Genomic DNA, 20,522 nt, shown 5'->3' with positions numbered 1-20,522 from the left:
GTTTGAGTGTGTTGTTAATAGATTATGTGTAATATAGGCTATAATAGGACACGTGAGTTTCTCCATCATGACTAAGTAAAAATAGTGACTGCGTTGTAATATCCAACTTGAACGCTAGGCTACATAAACGAACACCGCAATCACTTGCAGCTCAGTCCGTTACTTCCACCTCCAGAATACGTTTCACATTCCACATAGGCCATATTTGCGTGCGTCTCGATGGAGGTATAGGCTACTAACTGTATAATATAAGATGTATTGATCAGATGTAGGGTCCAGATTATCAAGAGTCAAGACATAAATATACATTATAAAAGGAAAACAAACAACCATATAAAACATCCACCCCCCCACATAGGCCTACGCACAATATCTTAACATTTAAAAATTCACATTCATTGGGGATACATACAGTTGTTTTTTCCAGTGTCTCCATATGACAGATCTGAATTGAGTAGCACTTTCCCTCTATTTTTCTTACACCCGCCATGTATCGACAGCCAGACTCATGATTGATCATGAAAAGTGAGGGTGAAGAAACGAATTGTTGCGTTATCCAGTCGTTCCCCGTATTAACTCGCATAACAACGTTTACATAACAAAATATCTTCGTTATTCTGTCTGAAAGATAATTCAAATGTCGTTTTCATTTTGCCATTTCACACCTCCCAGTGCCAAAAAGAGCGGGAAGTGGTGAATGGGGGAAGGGCAGATCACAAAATAACGTTATGTGGGTGGAGTACTACTGTACGTAGATGGGACGCCCCTGGCTTCAAAGTAACCAATGCACGTCTGAGGAGGAATGGGTCTAGAGACACAACAGATGCTGATTTGAGTGGGTCATCAGCCTGGGCGAGAGTCGAGAGTATATAAACTCGGGTCATAACCTTACTTTGCTACTCTACGCATCAATTTCGCCATGTCTGACACAGCTAAGCCTGCGCCCAAGAAGGGCTCCAAGAAAGCCGTGAGCAAGTCCGCGGCAAAGGGCGGGAAGAAGCGCAAGAGGACCAGGAAGGAGAGCTATGCCATCTACGTGTATAAGGTCCTGAAGCAGGTCCACCCCGATACTGGGATCTCTTCTAAGGCCATGAGCATCATGAACTCCTTCGTCAACGACATCTTCGAGCGCATCGCTGGTGAGGCTTCCCGCCTGGCACACTACAACAAGCGCCACACCATCTCCTCCAGGGAGATCCAGACCGCAGTGCGTCTGTTGCTGCCCGGTGAGCTCGCCAAGCACGCCGTGTCTGAGGGAACCAAGGCCGTCACCAAGTACACCAGCTCCAAGTAAAGCGTTCTCCCACCTTTTCCTCAACCTAAAGGCTCTTTTAAGAGCCACCCAAACTCTCTCAGAAAAGCTGTTCCATATGTTGGTGCTCATGCTGAATAAGTTGCCCGTATTTCCGGGTTAAATGCCGCCTTGCATATATGAGCGCACACATAACCCTCTAGCAGCTTACCAATTGCAAAGTCCATGTTCGGGATGATGCACAGTGTCACGTGTGGATAATACACGTCTAGGCTAAAAAAAAGAGCTGGTATCATGACTAACGTTGACCAACTAGTTTGAAATTACCACAATATTTTATATTTTAGTGAACTTGCATGAGTCATGTTTGGTTTGTTGGATTACGTTGGTGAGTTTCGTGTAAAGTACGGAAAGTTAATATAGACCGATTCATTACCACAGATGAAAAGGTCCCTATCTAACACAATTTAAATAGATGATGCTAGTGGAATAAAACAGCTTAACGCATGCGCGATGTATTCTAGTAACTTTAGAAGCTCATCCTATCATATATGAGTGGGGAACAATTCTATATTAATCACTGTCCAAACACGATTACTTATTGTTGTGGCTGGTGAAATGGAAAACAATGCTTTCACAGGAGGGTGTGGGTGGCTCTTAAAAGAGCCGTTGGTGATTTAGAGGGAAAGGCTTAAGCACGCTCTCCGCGGATACGACGAGCCAGCTGGATGTCCTTGGGCATGATGGTCACTCTCTTGGCGTGGATGGCGCACAGGTTGGTGTCCTCGAACAGACCAACCAAGTAAGCCTCGCTAGCCTCCTGCAGAGCCATGACAGCAGAGCTCTGGAAGCGCAGGTCGGTCTTGAAATCCTGAGCGATTTCTCTGACCAGACGCTGGAAGGGCAGCTTGCGGATCAGCAGCTCAGTGGACTTCTGGTAGCGACGGATCTCCCTCAGAGCCACTGTTCCTGGCCTGTAACGGTGAGGCTTCTTCACGCCACCGGTAGCCGGTGCGCTTTTACGCGCTGCTTTAGTGGCGAGCTGCTTCCTTGGGGCCTTGCCACCGGTGGACTTGCGGGCAGTCTGCTTGGTTCTTGCCATTGTTGAGCTTCGTTGGAAGGGACGAATGTGAAGATGAAAGCGAAGCGCATGCTATTTATGGCTACACCCGAGACTTGCCCCCGATGACGTTTCCTCGACTGTTCCCTCTGATTTGATTTCATCTCAATGGCGCCTAAAATTCAAACCGTAGAGTACCGCCCTAGCCTAGCGCAGCCAGACCCGTACAGCAAAAAGCAGCAAAAATTCAATTTGCGGTCGCTAGGGGCGTCTAGATTTCTAGGCTAGTACCGCCCTACCTCCAGTACAATTTGTTCATCGGTGTTAAAATAGTTTAAAATGTACTTTTCCTTTCTCAAATAGCCTACATGTTTAACAATGCGTACATCCAGGTAAACTAAACAACATCTGTTTATGCAACGCGCTCTTAAAACCATGTATTTCATGTTTTCGGCTTCATTTAGAGAGGCGCGCAAACACCATCACCACCGGTTTTGCAACATTCAGGTTTGACACAATATGCGTAGGCTATTAGCTGCGCCTAGTCGGATACATTGCAACAAACTGTGCTGCGTCTATTGTAAAAATAATACTCGGGTAGTCAATGCGCCTCTGTACTTATTATTAATCGTAACCAATTTATTTAGTCTTCACAACACACATTATTTAGACGGTACTTATGCCAGATTTGTCTTGTTTAGTTTACCATCAATAGAACCTTCCAATCGGAATGTAGAAATGAAGACTACGCTGGGTGTAGATCATATTGATATGAATGATAACCGTGATAATACAGCATGTCCAGTATTCATTATATACAATGTGGTCCCTTGAGATGTTTTACGTTAAACAAAATGAAAAAAGCTTTTTTTGAGATAGGTGGGCGGCTCTTAAAAGAGCCTTTGTGGTATGGGAAGTTAGGGACACATTTACTTTGACTTTTCGGTCTTCTTGGGCAGGAGCACGGCCTGAATGTTGGGCAACACACCACCCTGAGCGATGGTAACGCCTCCAAGCAGTTTGTTCAACTCCTCGTCGTTACGCACGGCCAGCTGCAGATGACGGGGAATGATACGACTCTTCTTGTTGTCACGAGCGGCGTTACCAGCCAACTCCAGGATCTCAGCGGTCAAATACTCCATCACTGCAGCCATGTAGACGGGTGCACCAGCTCCCACGCGCTGAGCATAGTTGCCTTTACGCAGCAGCCTGTGCACACGACCAACGGGGAACTGCAGCCCAGCCCTGGAAGAACGAGTCTTGGCCTTCGCCCTTGTCTTACCGCCGGTTTTGCCTCTTCCGCTCATGTTCGCTACGTCTTTGATTTCGAGAAATCGAGTGTCCATGGTCTCGCCTCACGCCTCTATATATCCACGGCTGTGGAGGCAACCTCGAGCCTGAGTGGCTGAAGCTGCAAGCTTTGGAGCCAATCACTGCGTAGTTAACGCCGTGACATTGTTGGGCAAACAGTTGGCGCTCTTTTCCGTTATCCCCATAATCACATACTCCATTTTATGCAAACAATATACTTAACGCCATGGAATGAAAGTAAAAGCATGTATGCACGACGACGGTATTGCATACAGCCTATTATGCGCTTTGGTATATGCTCTGTTTTCTTTGGCTTGTATTTATTAAAGTAGAAGTACTCTTACAGATGTAATTACAACCATATAACATGGCTACAATCTTTGTAATGCCATACTACTAGTGTTGTAATTACACATCTAAGTCCTTCTATATTGTATACAACTGTTGCAACTTGTTTTATTTCTTATCCAAATAAAAAACAAATAGCTGTAGTCAAACGTCCATTGCGCGTCTTTCCAAAGAGTCTAACAAAGACAGACTAGAAACTATATGATACGGATAAATAAACTTGAACCTATATGATAATTAACATGTTATGTGTTTGAACCTATATAAGAATTAACATGTTATGTGCTTGTACAGGTGCAAGCCTGGCAGATGATGAAGCCTGATGATGGTCTAAGGACCGAAAGCTTGCAAGTCAAGTACGGTAAATCTTCTTTGCACAAAAATAGACCTGAAGTGTGCGGATTGTCTTCTTTTTATACAGATTTTTTTTTCTGAATCCTGCACCTTCTAAACAGATAAGCGGTGGCCTATCACAACTTATATATTATGTCCATAAAATAAGCGAAGAATTGTCATAACAAATGTTACGGTTTCATTCAAATAGCTCATAATAAAGTGGAGGACTAGTAATGTTTCATAATCAAATTTTTAGTTCATAAATTATATAATTCATTCTGCAAAAAATAGTATAATTTTCTCTCAAAAAATGTCATTGGTTTCAATGAGGGCACTCGTGTTCTGGCAGGGACTCGCTTTTCGGCACGACAGGGACTTGAGTGGGGCTGCTGTGATTTTGCAAACAAATAATGACGTTTGTTTGGGGGGAAATGGCGCAAATCATGTTTGGCAACCGACCACTCGTTCATTCATGCCATACTTTGATACAGTAGGCTACTTAGGGCATTTCATTAGAACATCTGCAATTAATGAGGCAATTGGGTGGCTCTTAAAAGAGCCTTTTGTTTATCACGCCTTAATTAATTTACTTCTTCTTGGGGGCTGCCTTCTTAGGGGCTGCCTTCTTGGGCTTGGCTGCTTTAGGTTTAGCTGCCTTGGGCTTGGTTGCCTTTGCCTTCTTCGGGCTCTTTGCTGCCTTCTTGGGAGCTGCGGGCTTCTTTGCCTTCTTGGGGCTCTTGGTAGCCTTCTTGGGGGTGGCGGGCTTCTTAGCCTTCTTCGGGCTCTTGGTAGCCTTCTTGGCAGCGGCTGGCTTTTTGGCTGCTGCCTTCTTGGGCTTCTTGGCAGCTGGCTTTTTGGCCGCTGGCTTCTTGACTGCCTTCTTCTTGGGCTCGGCCGCCTTCTTGGCTAACTTGAAGGATCCGGACGCACCGACTCCTTTGGTGTGAACAAGTGTGCCTTTGGTGACCAGTGCTCTGACTGCCACTTTGACACGAGCTTTGTTCTTCTCCACATCGTATCCACCAGCTGCGAGCGCCTTCTTCAGAGCGGCAAGGGACACTCCCTTCTTCTCCTTGGAGGCAGCGATTGCTTTCACAATCAACTCGCCGACGCTTGGGCCAGTCTTCTTGGGCCTGGGTGCCTTCTTCTTGGGTGATTTTGCCGGTGCGGCAGCGGGGGCTGGAGCAGTCTCTGCCATTCTTGTTGCGTTTTTCTTTCAGTGTTTCCAAAGAATGAATAACTGAATGAGGCAGTGGGCAGGACTTAACCTCAACATGAGAGCCGTAGAGATTCAACCAATCCAGTTCTCCGTCTCTTTGTCTCTACAATCAGCTCGTTTGTGTTTTCTGCTCTCGTTTATGTTACAATATGTGAATAATGAAATCACCTTTGGACGCGCAAACAAGTTCTCTGATAAATTAAATAACTCAACGTTCACAGAAACACGAACAAAGTGGCTTTATGCCCGTCTATGGTGTTAAAACTTCAGTGCAACTTCACTAGTAGTAGTGGAGTTATGGAGACGTGGGTCTATTCTGTCATGAAAACACGCCATTTCAACGATTTTACAGATATCTCACGTTGCCTTCGAAGCCCAAGTGATCAAATATATAATGTCGTAAATCCAATAAAAAAGTAATAATTTGCTTTCGCCTTCGGTATTGCTGTACAAATAGCATGTTTTGGACTGCGTAAAGCACAGTCACTTGCGCAGCCAACTGGCCATACGCTTACAGTTATGAACCTAAGGACAAAAAATCAAGCAGAGATGTGTCACTAAAGTAACCATTCAGACTTTGGCCACGTTTAAACTTGGTGAACAAATGTGTGTTTGATGCTTCAATACGTGTGTTTGGTGTTTTAGCCTACATGATGTTGCCTTCCCCGCTTTATGGTCTATAATCATAATGCACATAAGAATGGATAGCAAGGCCAATCACACTGTTACACCATTGTATCGGCCTATTCATTTCACCTTGCTAACAGGACAAGGGTTGCAATTCACTAGGGTGAACTATGGTAAATTGGGACACTTTTGGTAGATCGCCAAAAAAAACCACTTTAAGTTTAAACTACACCAACATTTAGTAATTGTATGTCTTCATATGGGTCTTGGGTACATTTCCATGTAGGAAATCGTTTTTAAAGTATAATATTTTATAATATATTAACATTTAAAGACAGTGAGACACCAACTTCGTTATGAGAAAATGCTATGGTAATTTGGGACACCCTTTAATGTAAAATGGGACAGTCTGTTTGATTATCATTATTTTTGCACAAACTGAAGAATAAAACAGTTTTTCTCTTGTTAACAGTAAACTAGGATCTTAACTATTTAAAAAATGATATAACATCCCTGAAACATTTCCATTTCAAGAGAATATAGGCCTAGAAGGAGTAGGGCATGTGTGACTGTGGCCATGTCCATTAGCATGTGGATGTGCATATTACAATCATAGAGGTAGAAAATAACACTAGAGAGGACACAGCAATTTGCGACAGCACTGGGAAATGGCAGTTGGAGCTTCCCAACTTCCGTAGGTAGTGTAGGTAACTTCAGGCAATGCAAGTCAATGGAGAACACGCCCGCCCCTGTCAAGAAATTAACTAAAACTGTATAAATATGAAGTAACACTTTAATCAAAGACCAGATTTGAAATGTCAGGTTAAATATCTACTTAAATCATATGAGTCGATAAAATACATTTAAAAATCAAATAATATCTTTTATGAACATAGTTAGCAACACACTTCAACTATTGTCCTTGTATAGTGTGTTGATGGACATTTTCACATGATTAAGCCATTTTTGACAGAGGTGAGCCTCGTTCTCCGTTAATTTCCATTTCTCTGATCTACCTACAGATAATGGCCGCTAGATTGCCGTAAAAAGGGGGACGGGGTCCTCTCTAGTGTTATTTTCTACCTCTATGATTACAATAGGGCCTACAGGCCTATGGCGTGCTAATATGCTATGCTAACAGCTAACAGAAGCCCATTCTGTTGCTATGAGAAAACTGTCCCATTTAGCTTAAAATATTGTCCCAAATTAGCTCACTCCACTATACTTACTAAAATTATCTCTCCTTAATAAAGTAAAGACAAATGTCTAAATGTTTTGATATTGAGGTAAACCTTTAGTAAAACAACATATATTTCAATCATATTTTGTACCATATAATCACTAATTCAGCCATAATATCCTTATGATCTGATAGCATAATCGATATGTCAGCTAGCTCAACTGACAAGTGTTGGATCCACTGTCACTTCAAACCTTTGCTCATTCCTTTTATGATACTTAACACCAAATACAATTATTGTTCCTTATACATGACAGTTGCAGTAACAATAATACATCCCATTTTGTGATTGACTGCTAATATTTAGAAAGAAAACAACCCAAAACCTTATTTGTCCCAATTTGGCTGATGTCCCAAATTACCTTAGTTCACCCCTATGCCTCACCACACGCTGACGTGAAACTACTTCATAATAATGTCCGGGTGATTTCTTCTTCCGCCATCATTATCATCAAGCCCCCCAATGTTGTGTATAAATGCTCAACGTGGACCAGGAGATGCTGGTCCACAAGAAGTATCACTTGTTATGTCACTGTAGCCTAATAATGAAGAAGTTCTCTCCCAGATGTGCAAAAGAGCCTGCATTAAAGGATTGCCATGCTTAATTCAAAGATGTCCTATTGTGTTTCAAACACGTCACATCCATTGGCCTGTTTCTCCTTCAAAGCCTGAAGTTGAAATATTTACAGCTGCCTTTAATATTCAACTCGGAACCCTTTACCAAATTAATAGCTGCATTTTAACATTAGTATAGGCCTACTGAGCATCCATATCACATATTTAAAAAGGAAAGGAGGGGTTCTACCTTATCTCTATGGGACGGCTTCAAATTAGCCCATGCAACACCTATATATTGGGATAGAGTAGAACTGTACAGGGTCAATTGTTGCGACGTTGAATTCAGATGTCACATTGCACTTTCTGGAGTCTAATCATAATAGCCTATAACCAAAAGTCAAAGTGAATAATTGGTCTGTCCGTTTTTGTTGTTGTTTTTTTAAGCTGAGCCTCACCATGTCATGTGTTTTGGCTGAATGCCCTATGGGGTCAACATTATTTTAAATGTAATTAAATGTTTTTTAGTTATTTTAAGATCATAATGATAGAGCTTGTAATACATCCCCAGACAAGACAATGAAAGACAGCAAAAGGGCAGTGAGATTTTTCTTCATTTTAAAACATATTTTTGTGAGTGAGAGTAGAGTAGAGTAACTTTATTGATCCCTGGGGGAAAAATCACGTGTCAAGTAGCTTACATAAACACACATACATGCCCACATGGACATTTCAAGACACATGTAATACAGGTAATAGTCAGGGAGGGGGAAAATAGAGACTACAGACACAATGAATAGGCAAATGTGTAAAAAAAAACATTCTGTGAGTCGGGGTAGACAGGATTAACATGACCAGAAATGAGTAAGGTAGCACAAGTAAGAAATGTGTAAGCTCTTAAAGACTTAAAGGGACACTGTGTGAGATTTTTAGTTGTTTATTTCCAGAATTCATGCTGCTGCTCATTCACTAATGTTACCTGTTTCATGAATACTTACCACCACCATCAAATTCTAAGTGTTCATTATGACTGGAAACATTGCACTTTTCATACATGAAAAGGGGGATCTTCTCCATGGTCCGCCATTTTGAATTTCCAAAAATAGCCATTTTTAGCTGCAAAAATGACTCTACTTGGACCATACTAGGAAATATTTGCTTATTACTTAGTGTAGGGAAGATAGCAGGTGGTTGGACTGTATATTAAACTAAGAGGTTGCGCCGTTCTGTATTTTCATTACACACAATCATGGAGTGCCGGCCAGAGCACTACTTAAGCCTAGAAAGATGTTGAATGAGGGGTTCGGTATGAAAGGACGACGCCAGACGGTTGATTACAGTTGACTTCTTCTATTAGACTTCAAGTTGTATCATACATGGGTTTCGATCTGTATTACACATAGGTGTGAGTGTGTGATCCTAAACAAAGGAAATAAAATACAACAAATCAGATGTTGCCAGTGGAGTTACTATACATTAACACCACACTAATCACCATAATAATGATTAATATGAATAACTGAGGTAAATAAACCAGAATTACATCAATTGCATAGGCAACATGTGAACTAGACATGTTTGAAACAATCTACCAAATAACGACAGGATTGCGCACAAATATACCGAAATATACATTGATACTGACTTAACATTATCTTAACAACAATATAAGGTGACTTACTGCGGTCATTTATGCACACAAACACAGGATTGCTGAAGATAAATTAGGAAACTTTCCGGAGTTAGGTGTAACTGAATCATGGCATCTGAACTAAAACAAAGATGGAGGAAGGCGTGATGTCACTTCCGGAAACTAGCGATGTCAAAATAAGAGTCCTATCGTTAAACTAAGGAAGTGCATGAAAAATAACAGTGAAAACTATTGAATGTCCATAGCCTTTTCTACAGCCGTCCCCAAATGTACCTGGTACATTTGAAAAAAAAGAAAAGGCTACTCAAGTTGGATGAGTCTCTTCACCGACTGGAAGGGCTGGCAGGATCACCAGCCGGGCGACAGGTCGGGTGTAGGTGCGGTCTCTGACCTTCACATCCGCGGACCGGACGTGACCATCAAGGCTGGGGTGGACCTTGACGATGCGCCCAATAGGCCACATGGCCCTAGGGAGCTGGGGGTCGACGATCATTGCCACAGAGCCTTCTGTGACGTCGGCCGAGGAGGACTGCCACTTCTGTCTGAGCTGAAGCCCAGGTAAGTACAGTCTGATGAAGCGAGCCCAGAAGTGGTCTGTCATCACCTGAGTGTGCTTCCACCTCCGCTGGCTGAGGAGCTCATCTCTGGGGTAGACTACTTGTGGGAGGGACCCGTCGGGCCGCCCCATCAGCAGGCAGTTGGGAGTGACCGGGTCTGGGTCACTGACGTCGGAGGGAACGTACCCCAACGGTTTGGAGTTCAGGATCGCCTCCACTTCGACGAGGACGGTGCGGAGGACCTCCTCCTGAAGGGGTTGACCACCTACAGTGGTGTACAAGGCACTCTTCACTGAGCGAATCTCTCGCTCCCACACTCCTCCAAAGTGTGGCGCAGCGGGAGGGTTGAAGTGGAAGTTGATTCTGTAGGGTGCCAGGAGGGACTGGAGATCAGGTGACATGGCTGCGAACGCCTCTCGTAGCTCTCGGTCACCGGCTTTGAAGTTGGTCCCCTGGTCTGAATAGATCTCAGCAGGGGTCCCTCTACGGGCGATAAACCTTCTTAGGGCCATGAGAAAGGAGTCGGCATCGATGGAGGTAAGTAGATCAAGGTGAACCGCTCTGACGGTTAGGCATTTGAATATGATCCCCCACCTCTTCTCCAGACGCCTTCCCACCTTGACTTCAAACGGTCCGAAGCAGTCGATGCCTGTAGAGTGGAAGGCAGGTTTAAACAGGCGTAGGCGGGCTAAGGGCAGATCAGCCATTTGAGGGACAGCAGGCTTTGCCTTCCAGCGGCGGCAGTCTCTACATGTTTTCTGGAAGCGACGTACTGCCTCTCGGCCTCGCAGAATCCAGTAGGAGCGCCGGATCTCTGCAAAGACGCGCTCTGGCCCGGGGTGTTTCAAGCGACTGTCGAAGTCCTGAATAAGCAGGAGGGTCACTGGATGTGAGCGGTCTAACACCACTGGGTGTAGACTGGAGTGGTCCAGGTCCTCTGACCGGCGGAGTCGACCACCAACTCTGATGAGGTCGCTGCTTTCGTCGAGTTCCGGAGAGAGGTCGCAAAGACGGCTGCTCCGTAGGACTGGTTTCTTTGCTTTAAGGAGACGAAGCTCGTTGGGGAAGCAGTCTCGCTGGACCTGTCGAAGAAGGTAAGTCTCTGCATCACGGTAATCCTCTGCACTAGCACATCCATCCTCAGCAGCCGCCCCATGAATCTCCAGGGCTGTGGCCTGCAGCAGCTCCCTCCAGGTGCTGTACTTGTCCAGCTCCGAGTCGGCTTGACTCACAGCTGTGGAGGTGGCACCACAGAAGGTCTCTTTGCGAAACTCTGAAGGGTCTGGAGAATCTCCCAGGGCGCTTGGAGGGTCTGCTGGCCACTGATCACAAGGTAGGAGGAGAAACGGAGGGCCTTGGCTCCATCGGTTGGGTTGGGCTAGGTCCTGCAGTCTCTTGCCACGAGTAATATCGTCAGCAGGATTCTGGGCAGAGTCGACGTACCGCCATGTGTGTTGCTGAGTGAGATCTTGAATTTCAGCGACACGGGTGCCGACGAAGACTTTGAATCGGCAGGATTCCGATCTCAGCCACGCCAGCACAGTTGTGGAGTCTGTCCACATCACGGTTCGCTTGATGTCCAGGGTAAGCTCCTCGCTCAGGAGCTTGGAGAGCTGAGCTCCGGTGAGGGCACCACACAGCTCCAACCTCGGCATGGACTGTAGACGTCTGGGGGCCACTCTGGAACGAGCCATGACGAAGGCCAGGTGTGGTGCGCCGTCGCTGTCGACCATCCTGAGGTACGCCACTGCTCCGTAGGCCAGCTCCGATGCATCGCAGAAGATGTGAAGCTCTCTCTCGCTTACGGCAGCAGCTGTGCCCTTAGGTAGGTATGGACGACTGAAGCGGACTTGAGGGAGAAACTGCAACTCGCCTTCCCAGTCTCTCCACTGCTTGAGGAGATGTGGGGGCAACTGGGGGTCATCCCAGCCTCTCTGCTTGTCCCAAAGGCATCTCACTAGCATCTTGGCTCTGGTGGTATAGGGCAGGATGAAGCCCAAGGGGTCATACTGACTGGCGAGCACCTTGTAGATGTTGCGCATTGTGGGCTCATCGTACTGGATAGGGCGACATTTGTATCCCAGGATGTCAGTGGAGAACTGCCAGCTGAGACCCAATGTCGACTCGGGACTGTCCGTCTTCTCGTGTGCCAACCAGAGGTCAGCGCTGGTGGATCTGAGGTCCTCGGGTAGGTGGCTGATCACTTCGGGTACGTTGCTGGCCCACTGACGAAGTACAAAGCCAGCAGAGGACATGAGGGCGCTCAACTTGTCCACAAGGTCTCTGGCGACAGCGGTGGTAGGGAGAGACTGCAGACAATTGTCCACATAGAAGCATTGTTCTACTGAAGTCCTCACCTCATCTCCAGGCTGGGTGTTCTCTCTTGTGTGGTGCTGCAGGGCGAACACAGCGCAACACGGGCTGCAAGTAGTGCCGAATGGCAGCACCTGCCACTCGTACACTGCAGGGGGTTCGTCTTGCTGTAGGTTGCGCCACACAAAGCGCAGGAGAGGCCGGTCTTCGGGTAGCAGGCGCACTTGGTGGAACATGCTCTTTATGTCTCCACTCACAGCAACTTCATGCTCCCGAAATCGGAGGAGGACTCCCAGCAGCGATGCTCCGAGAGTAGGCCCCGGTAGGAGGTGTTCGTTGAGGCTCTGACCTCGGTACCGGAACGAGCAGTTGAATACAAGGCGGTGTTTGCCATTGTGGCTAACTAGGTGGTGGGGAATGTACCATGCTTCCTCTCCTCCAGTTACTTCTGATGGGTCAAGCTTTACAACAGACCCTGCCTGTATCAACTTGTCGATCTCAGCGCCATACACAGTGGCCTTCTCAGGATCTCTCTGGAGTCGTCTCTCGACTCCTCTGAGGCTGGGCAGGACTGCATCGGGGGTGGCTTGAAGGCGTGGCATGTCCTTGTGCCGCAGCAGGGGGGTGGCGAGACGAGAGATGCCCTCAACGTCGACACGAGTCGTCCTTCCTTCAAGCAGGCTGATTGCAAGGTTGTCTTGCTTGGAGCGGGTCACCACTTTACTGCCCCTTAGTGGTATGAGGTCAGCTTGCCACAGCTTCTCAACGTTCTTCATTAACTCAGTCACTTGAGGGGGAACTGAAGTGAAGAAGCAGTGCTGTGGGCTGGAGTGCTGGCTTATAACACTGGAGGGGCCCTGCAAGGCCCAGCCCAACCTGGTGTTGACTGCTGCTGGAGCACCAGGGGGACCCAGTCGTACTGGCTGGGTAGGAGTCACCAGGTGGGGGTGGTCACTGCCTACGAGCAGGAGTGGTTTGACCCTCTTCAAGGGCTGAAGCGACAGTCCTGCGAGGTGCTTGTACTTCCTCTGCAACTGCTCCAGAGGGTAAGTATGGTCGGCGAGATCGATGCGGGCAGAGGTGAAGGCATTGGTGATCTTGTACTTGGTCTCGGGTCTTGCCTTGGAGGCGATGGTGAAGGATACGCTGGCTCCGTGTAGGGTTTGGACATCCTGTCTGATCGTACGTAAAGGTAAGGACTCAGGAGGTCCATGAAGACCCAATGCCTCATTGGCAGCTGGCAGCAGCATCGTTCTCTCTGATCCGTCGTCCAATACAGCATAGGTGTCCAGAGTGCGGCCACCATGGTACAGGAACACTGGAACCACTTTCAGCAGCACCCTGCTGCCTTCGGCTGGCCGATCGAGGTACAACACCTCGGTGGAGGTTGTGCCGCCACCTGGAGGTGGCGCTGTTGCTTGGGTGGGGCCTCTCTGGGTTGCTGTATTGACTTCGTGTAGGGCCTGTAGGTGGCGACCTTGGCACAGGTTGCAGGTCTTCTTTAAGGTGCACTGAGCCGCCTGGTGTGAGCGTGCACAGCGCCAACATCTCTTGTTGGTCTTGATCCACTCAGTTAGCTGTTCTTTGCTTAGCTTACTGATGGCCGTGCACTGACTCAGGTGATGTTCTCGGTTGTCGCAGAATGCACAGTAAGGTGCTGGCTTGACCTTGGCTTGACTGTCACTTGTAGGTTTGACCTCCCTAGGTGTACTGTCTGTTCCGTGCAGCACAGTGACGGAGGGCTTCTTCGGGTTGGTGCTAGGCTTAGCACTGGGCTTGGCTTTCACCCCTCTGGAAGACAGTTGGCCATCAAAGTCGTGACACCAGGCTTCGTGCTTCAGCCACTGAGCTAGGTCGTAGAGAGTGTAACTCCTCTTAGACTGGCTGAACATGCATCTGCGGAAATCAGCTCGCTGTTCTGGTGGCAGCTTGCTGAGCAGCCTTGCAACGTGGGTACCGCATAGGAGCTCCACCTCACCATCAGGGCCGAGAGTCTTCAACATTCCCACCAGCGACTGTATCTGAAGGGAGAACTGGTCGAAGGCCACTGCATCGCCTCGTCGTATGTCAGGTGTGTCCATCACCTCAGCGATCCGCTTAATGGTCAGCTGATGAGGCTGTCCAAACTTCTCATTGAGGGCCATCATTGTGTCAGTAAAAGGTGTCTGGGAGTGGATGTAGGCATCAGCTATCAGTTTGGCCTCCTCTAGCTTCAGGTGATCAACTAAGACTTGAAACTTAAACATTTCGGTGCTATGAGCAGGTAGCAGGTTCTCGAGGGCAATCTTGAGATGAGTAAACTCACCAGGGTCTCGATGAGAGAAGTTGGGGATGGTAGCACGGGGGCCACGATAGGCTGATTCTACGATGGAGGTGTGGTATGATGGCGTGGAGTAGGTTGGCGCCTGCCTGGATGCATATGGCAGACCCTGAGGAGGTGGTGGACGCTGCGTAGGCGGAGGGCGGAGTGCAGTGGGGTTAAGAGGCACGCCGTATGGTGTGGAGGTGAGCTGCGGTGGAGGTGGGGGCAAGCTAGACCATGCAGGGCGCTGCCGCTGGGTAACTGTAGGGCCATGGCTATTGCTTGGGTAGGTGGGCCCGAAAGGTTGGCTAGGTGGTGGTGCTGACAGCGGCTGGGCTACTGGCGCCACATCCTGCTTGGCTGCTTGTGTCTCATTTCTTAATAGCTGCAGTTCACTCATTAATCGGTCGAGGCGGTCGACCATGGGCTGTTCACTCACGGGTGGCACATCTACGGTGTTGCTTACCCACGGTGGTGGTGGTGGCCATTCTCCATCATCATCCACTGTGGCTGAGTGATAGCCATGTACCTCTTGCGGTTGTTGTAGGCTGCGTGCAGTATTTACCAGCTGTAGCATGTCTGCACGGACTGCTTTCAGTTCGGCCAGGCCTGCTGACATGCACTGCTGGGACTGCAGTGACTGCTCCAACATGTGCTGTAACACACGCCTCTCCTGCTGGATGTCTTCTAGCTCTGCGTCATAGGCTATGCTCTTGACAGGTGAGTGACTTAGGAGATGATGAGGAGTACTGTGACTACGTACATTTTCCTCTTCATGCCAATGAGCACCAAGCCCCTTGTAGTCTACTTCATAATCTTCATAACGGAGAGGAGGGCGTGTCTGGCGTCGGGGGCGCACAACAGGGAATTCAACATCTTTCATATCCATCTTGATTGAGTACAATGTACGTCCGGCTCGAAAGGACCATTAATGTAGGGAAGATAGCAGGTGGTTGGACTGTATATTAAACTAAGAGGTTGCGCCGTTCTGTATTTTCATTACACACAATCATGGAGTGCCGGCCAGAGCACTACTTAAGCCTAGAAAGATGTTGAATGAGGGGTTCGGTATGAAAGGACGACGCCAGACGGTTGATTACAGTTGACTTCTTCTATTAGACTTCAAGTTGTATCATACATGGGTTTCGATCTGTATTACACATAGGTGTGAGTGTGTGATCCTAAACAAAGGAAATAAAATACAACAAATCAGATGTTGCCAGTGGAGTTACTATACATTAACACCACACTAATCACCATAATAATGATTAATATGAATAACTGAGGTAAATAAACCAGAATTACATCAATTGCATAGGCAACATGTGAACTAGACATGTTTGAAACAATCTACCAAATAACGACAGGATTGCGCACAAATATACCGAAATATACATTGATACTGACTTAACATTATCTTAACAACAATATAAGGTGACTTACTGCGGTCATTTATGCACACAAACACAGGATTGCTGAAGATAAATTAGGAAACTTTCCGGAGTTAGGTGTAACTGAATCATGGCATCTGAACTAAAACAAAGATGGAGGAAGGCGTGATGTCACTTCCGGAAACTAGCGATGTCAAAATAAGAGTCCTATCGTTAAACTAAGGAAGTGCATGAAAAATAACAGTGAAAACTATTGAATGTCCATAGCCTTTTCTACACTTAGTAAACTTTCATGTAAAGATCAAATTTGGCAATAGGCAGCCCAGTTTTAATGAGCAGCATAGTTGCAGTACCTTTTTTGACCATTTCCTGCACAGTGTCCCTTTAAGCCTTTAATATTCTATTAAATACATTCTTGAACTTCTACATATGAGATATGCTGTTGAAATCAATGTTATAGATTAATTATGTCTTTACTTCAATGTGATGTCACACCGCAGGACTTTTTTTTCCCTCAATGGTCAGGAAGACACCTTGGAAAAGAACAAAAAAATGTCAACCTTTGAATATTATAATTTCAAACATTTTGTGCAAAATGTTTTTAAGAGTGCGTTTCACCATTATTTGTCAACCACCCAAAGACATTTTCAGGTAATGTCACTTTGATTAATGTCAAATTGTCATAATAAAGACAGCCCAAGCAATGTCACCTTATACTGTTATGACACTGTTATGACACTGTAATACCATGAAAAGAAAATAAAGGTCCGCAACACTGTAAATGCTCCCAGAAGATTTATCTCAATAAATCTTCTGGGAGCATTTTCAGTGTTGCGGACCTTTATTTTCTTTTCAGTTATCTTACGTTTGGTCCAGCACCTGTGCCACTGATGTGCGCGCATTCTTTGACTTTCTGACTGTAATACCATGACACAGAAATCGTGCTTGTGTTCAACATTTTATGTTGTACTTACTTGGTACAAAACACAACATATTCCAGGATGTACCGGTGGATCAGAAGTGCAAATAGGAAAAGTGCAATAATCTGTAGTTTTTAAGCAGCATTTTTAGATGAAATGAAGGGTTTATTTGCAAAACGGTGTATCTCCATTTTGTAGAATGTTGGGAAATTGACATTTCGTATTGGGCATTCCATTGAATTGCATTGCAAAATGCATTTTATATAGGTTAAAAAAGTATGTTCTCAAAATATTTGAATGGTAAGAATTCTCACATAGGTGATAGGCCCTCTGAACAGTAATTTCCAATAATAAAATGCAAAAGTCAAAAAATGGAGATACACTGTTTTGCAAATAAACCCTTCAAATGCAGTTAGGTTATTTGAACAGGCCTTGGTAGCCCATCTCGACAGGATGTCTTGTCAATTTAATGATTGCATAGGGTTTGCAACTATAGCCTATTTTTGTTCTTATTATTCTAATGAGTAATCCAATTATTCCAAGAAGCATTATTATTAGTAGTAGTTGTCTAGTAGCCTAGTAGTCTAGTAGCCTAGTAAGTGTGCTAATAATGTAACAACTAGTATGTATAATGTTTAAAATGTGACTGGTCTCTATAGTTTAAAGGTTGCAACAACGTATACTCATGTATTAGGGCCCACATTGTTGTTATTATGGTGCATTCCCCAGAGGTAGGAGCTTCCTAGTAGGCAACCAGAAGGCAGCTACCTCCCACTTGAAAGCGTTCCAACCTGCAAGCCAACCAAACTACAAACATGGAGGGACAAAAATACATATCCACTTCTCTAAGATGTCAGCAATGTAAACAATGAGGTGTAAACAACACCGTACATTTTTTTTTCATGTAGCCGCATTTCATCTTTGAAAGAGGCAATGCCAATAACTACACCTTAGAAAGGTTCATGGGCGGTTTTGCAACTGTTAACCTGTCCAAATCAACTCTATTTGTCCATAGAATGGTGATTGCTAAGTAATGTGCAATATGAACTATTCCTAATGGTGCATTCCCCAGAGGTAGGAGCTTCCTAGTAGGCAACAAGAAGGCAGCTACCTCCCACTTGAAAGCGTTCCAACCAGCAAGTCGAACAAACTATGGAGGGACAAGAACTACATATCCACTTCTCAAAGATGTCAGCAATGTAAACAACATCATGCGTGATTTTCATTTAGCCGCATTTCGTCTTTGAAATACACAATGTCAATATAACTACACCTTAGAAAAGTTAATAGGCTGTTTTGCAACTGTTAACCTGTCCGAATCAACTTTATTTGTCCATAGAATGGTGATGTGCAACATAAACTATTCCTAATACTGTGCGCTGCCATTGCTGTGATGACATCACGATAGTCAATGGGGCAAAGTCGGTTTGCTTCGCTTTTGCCCCAGCTCGCGACTTGAACATTCCACTTCAACAGGCGTTCCAATGCATTTCAGCAAGTAGGAGGTCAGAAACATCCCATCTCCCAATTCTGGGGAACGCACCATTCGTCCCAGTGACAATCCTGATGTCATCACAGCAATGGCAGCGCACAGTGTTAATTTATAAGAATATTTTATGTTGCACATTACTCAGAAATCATCATTCTATGGACAAATAGACTTGATTTGGACAGGTTAACAGTTTCAAAACCGCCCGTGAACCTGTCTAAGGCGTAGTTATTGGCATTGCCTCTTTCAATGATGAAATGCGGCTAAATGAAAAAAACGCATGGTGTTGTTTACACCTCATTGTTTACATAGCTGAGAAGTGGATATGTATTTTTGTCCCTCCATGTTTGTAGTTTGGTTGACTTGCTGGTTGGAATGCTTTCAAGTGGGAGGTAGCTGACTCCTGGTTGCTTATTGGGAAGCTCCTAGCTCTGGGGAATGCACCATAAGGCCAGCCTGACCTATGCATGGCCATGAGACGCTGCATTTCGACATCAGTATCAGTGGTTGTTTTTATGAGATGCATGTTGTTGCCTTGAAGTGGTTCAAAGTCTGTGTCATAGGCCTACACAACTCTCTCGTCACCCAGGTCATGTTCATGCGATGCTCTTGAGTGCGGGTGTGCCCTGGATAGAGTGTCTGCAATCAAGAGATATTTTCCTGGGGTGTACTGGATGTGCCTTTTCTGTATTTTTCTACATTTTTTCCAATGTTTTTATTTTATGTTTACGAAAATACAAAATGTATTTTATTTTATTTGTATTACGGAAACCTGACAGAGCACTGTCGTCTGGCACTAGCATCTGACATCATATCAATAGGAAGGGACAAAACACGAACTTGTGCACACAGAAACACATTTATTTCAATTACATGAATTGACAAATCAAAATGTATTCATTATTAGTAACATTTGTTATATGCTATTCGGTGGTATAGTACTCAAACAATTGTTCCGAGTGTGGCCCAGTTGACCCCAACCTGTGCTCGTTGGAGTTTTAAGTCTCCACAACCCCGCACCCCCCACCCGTTCTTGACTTTGTGTACAACGTTGTGGACGTTTGTCCCTCTGAGCCTTTCATTCGTCCAGTTGTACTCGGGCCTGTGTTGGAAGCGTGCTAAGCCAGGGCCTGAACCTGCCTTGGTTGGCTTGTCAGGGGTGTAGTACACAGTAAAAAATATTCCCGTGATGTCACAGTAAACTACTGTGAAATGAATGCAATTAGTAGCCAGTAATTCCCTGTGGCCATCCTCACAGTTTACTGTGATCTTCTCACAGTAGTTTACTGTGGCCACACCACAGTAAGTTACTGTCACCCTACCCACACTACCATGATCCCGCCCCTCCATTCATCACCACAAAAGAGGTAGCTACCATGTTATTGTGGCACCTCCCATCCCCCACCATGACTGAGACAACTGTGGCAGGGAACCAGGCCATCACACTGTTCTCTTGTATTGATAAAAACTATCCATACTATCCAACCATCCATACTATCCAACATCCAAACTATCCATAACCACTGAGAAATTCAAGTTTCTGCAGTATGTGCAATATTATTACCAATTAATAATTGCTATCTCCTGGATGAGAGTACATGAACCAGTGTGCATAGAATACTCTAGTTGAGCATAATTAGACAATCCTGAAATGTCTTAATCAAGTAAGCAACACACCAAAAAGGGTACCTGCTACCACCAGCCAACAAACCAGTCCACCAGCCAACCAAAAGAGTCAGTTGTCAGCTAGCCAGCCAAAGAGCCGGCTAACCAACTAACACTCAGTTAGTCAGCCAACTAACCAACAAACAAGTCAGTTGTATGGCTAGCCAGCTAACAAACCAGCCATACAGTCAACCAAAAGAGTCAGTTAGCCAGCCAACCAGCTGGCCAACAAACAGTCAGTTGGTCGGTCAGTTAGCTCACTAACCAACAAGCCGGACAGAGAGCC

The 20,522-nt window shown here is 45.6% G+C and overlaps 5 protein-coding genes across 5 annotated transcripts; 1 reads left to right on the top strand and 4 right to left on the bottom strand.

Moving 5' to 3' along the window:
- The first annotated feature begins 912 nt into the window (after positions 1 to 912).
- LOC134447622 (histone H2B 1/2-like) lies at positions 913 to 1,319 on the top strand. The gene has a single exon (XM_063197170.1). It carries the CDS (start codon positions 920 to 922, stop codon positions 1,292 to 1,294), a length of 375 nt encoding a protein of 124 aa, XP_063053240.1. The 5' UTR covers positions 913 to 919; the 3' UTR covers positions 1,295 to 1,319.
- Positions 1,320 to 1,900: 581 nt separating this feature from the next.
- Positions 1,901 to 2,403, bottom strand: LOC134447533 (histone H3). The gene has a single exon (XM_063197039.1). It carries the CDS (start codon positions 2,352 to 2,354, stop codon positions 1,944 to 1,946), a length of 411 nt encoding a protein of 136 aa, XP_063053109.1. The 5' UTR covers positions 2,355 to 2,403; the 3' UTR covers positions 1,901 to 1,943.
- A 791-nt stretch (positions 2,404 to 3,194) lies between these two features.
- Positions 3,195 to 3,619, bottom strand: LOC134447564 (histone H2A-like). The gene has a single exon (XM_063197086.1). The coding sequence runs from the start codon at positions 3,617 to 3,619 to the stop codon at positions 3,242 to 3,244; it is 378 nt and encodes a 125-aa protein (XP_063053156.1). The 3' UTR covers positions 3,195 to 3,241.
- A 1,268-nt stretch (positions 3,620 to 4,887) lies between these two features.
- Positions 4,888 to 5,521, bottom strand: LOC134447444 (histone H1-like). Its single transcript, XM_063196903.1, has one exon. It carries the CDS (start codon positions 5,503 to 5,505, stop codon positions 4,894 to 4,896), a length of 612 nt encoding a protein of 203 aa, XP_063052973.1. The 5' UTR covers positions 5,506 to 5,521; the 3' UTR covers positions 4,888 to 4,893.
- Positions 5,522 to 9,098: 3,577 nt separating this feature from the next.
- On the bottom strand, positions 9,099 to 10,941 carry LOC134447381 (uncharacterized). The gene is made up of 2 exons (XM_063196833.1): positions 9,630 to 10,941; positions 9,099 to 9,367 (listed from the first exon to the last, which is right to left on the bottom strand). The coding sequence occupies exon 1, from the start codon at positions 10,861 to 10,863 to the stop codon at positions 9,904 to 9,906; it is 960 nt and encodes a 319-aa protein (XP_063052903.1). The 5' UTR covers positions 10,864 to 10,941; the 3' UTR covers positions 9,099 to 9,367; positions 9,630 to 9,903.
- Between the last annotated feature and the right edge of the window lie 9,581 nt (positions 10,942 to 20,522).

The sequence above is a fragment of the Engraulis encrasicolus genome, chromosome 1, assembly GCF_034702125.1.
Source record: "Engraulis encrasicolus isolate BLACKSEA-1 chromosome 1, IST_EnEncr_1.0, whole genome shotgun sequence".
NCBI lineage: Eukaryota > Metazoa > Chordata > Actinopteri > Clupeiformes > Engraulidae > Engraulis > Engraulis encrasicolus.
This window is presented reverse-complemented; position numbering and strand designations above follow the sequence as displayed.